We start from the raw sequence: 712 nt of genomic DNA, 5'->3' as shown, positions 1-712 counted from the left end.
TTCTTGTGAGGATGCGGAGGAGAACCACACGGAGGTGACAGAAGCTGGTGTCCACCAGGCCCTCATTGCCAGGTGGCCTCTCTGGAAGGGCTGTCAGCTCAGAGGCCCTGGATGCCCTACACGCCAATCATAAAAAGGTCATGACTGTCCCCTTCTTGCCAATCTGCCAGCGCTCCAAGGGGAAAAAGCGGATCATTATCCGGTCCTCGGCCAGGTCCAGCTCCTTGGTGAGGAACTCGAAGAAGCGCGCGCTGTGGCCGCGGTCCTCCTCGGCCGTCCCCACCTCACCGATGGAGGAGAGGAGCAGCTGGGCGCTGGGCTCCACCGAGCAGTTCACCACCATGGCCAGGCCGGACCGCACCGTCATGTTCACGCAGTCCTCAGGCTTGCTCAGGATGGCAGCAGTGGCCGTGCAGAGCCACTTCTCCAGCCCCATGGGCACGCGGCTGGCGGGCAAGCTCGTGTCCAGCTCAACGAAAGGCATGTTTAGCGGGAAGGGTGCAAACGGTCGCCGGGGACAAAAAAGGGGAATGTATTTCTGAAAGGCGGAAACACTTCAGTTCAGTTCAGTTCAGTCGCTCAGTCGTGTCCGACTCTTTGCGACCCCATGAATCGCAGCACGCCAGGCCTCCCTGTCCATCACCAACTCCCGGAGTTCACTCAGACTCACGTCCATCGAGTCAGTGATGCTATCCAGCCATCTCATCCTTTG

At 59.8% G+C, this 712-nt stretch overlaps 2 protein-coding genes across 2 annotated transcripts in view; both read right to left on the bottom strand.

The window, feature by feature from the left end:
- The window catches only part of LOC104980407, a 30,929-nt gene that overhangs the window by 16,440 nt on the left and 13,777 nt on the right, over positions 1–712 (bottom strand). The window lies entirely within an intron of this gene.
- On the bottom strand, positions 90–507 carry LOC104980406 (D-dopachrome decarboxylase). The gene has a single exon (XM_010829105.1). It carries the CDS (start codon positions 482–484, stop codon positions 128–130), a length of 357 nt encoding a protein of 118 aa, XP_010827407.1. The 5' UTR covers positions 485–507; the 3' UTR covers positions 90–127.

This window comes from Bison bison, unplaced genomic scaffold, assembly GCF_000754665.1.
Source record: "Bison bison bison isolate TAMUID 2011002044 unplaced genomic scaffold, Bison_UMD1.0 scf7180017864499, whole genome shotgun sequence".
NCBI lineage: Eukaryota > Metazoa > Chordata > Mammalia > Artiodactyla > Bovidae > Bison > Bison bison.
Note: the sequence above shows the minus strand (reverse complement) of the source record. Positions and strands in the feature narration are given on the sequence as shown.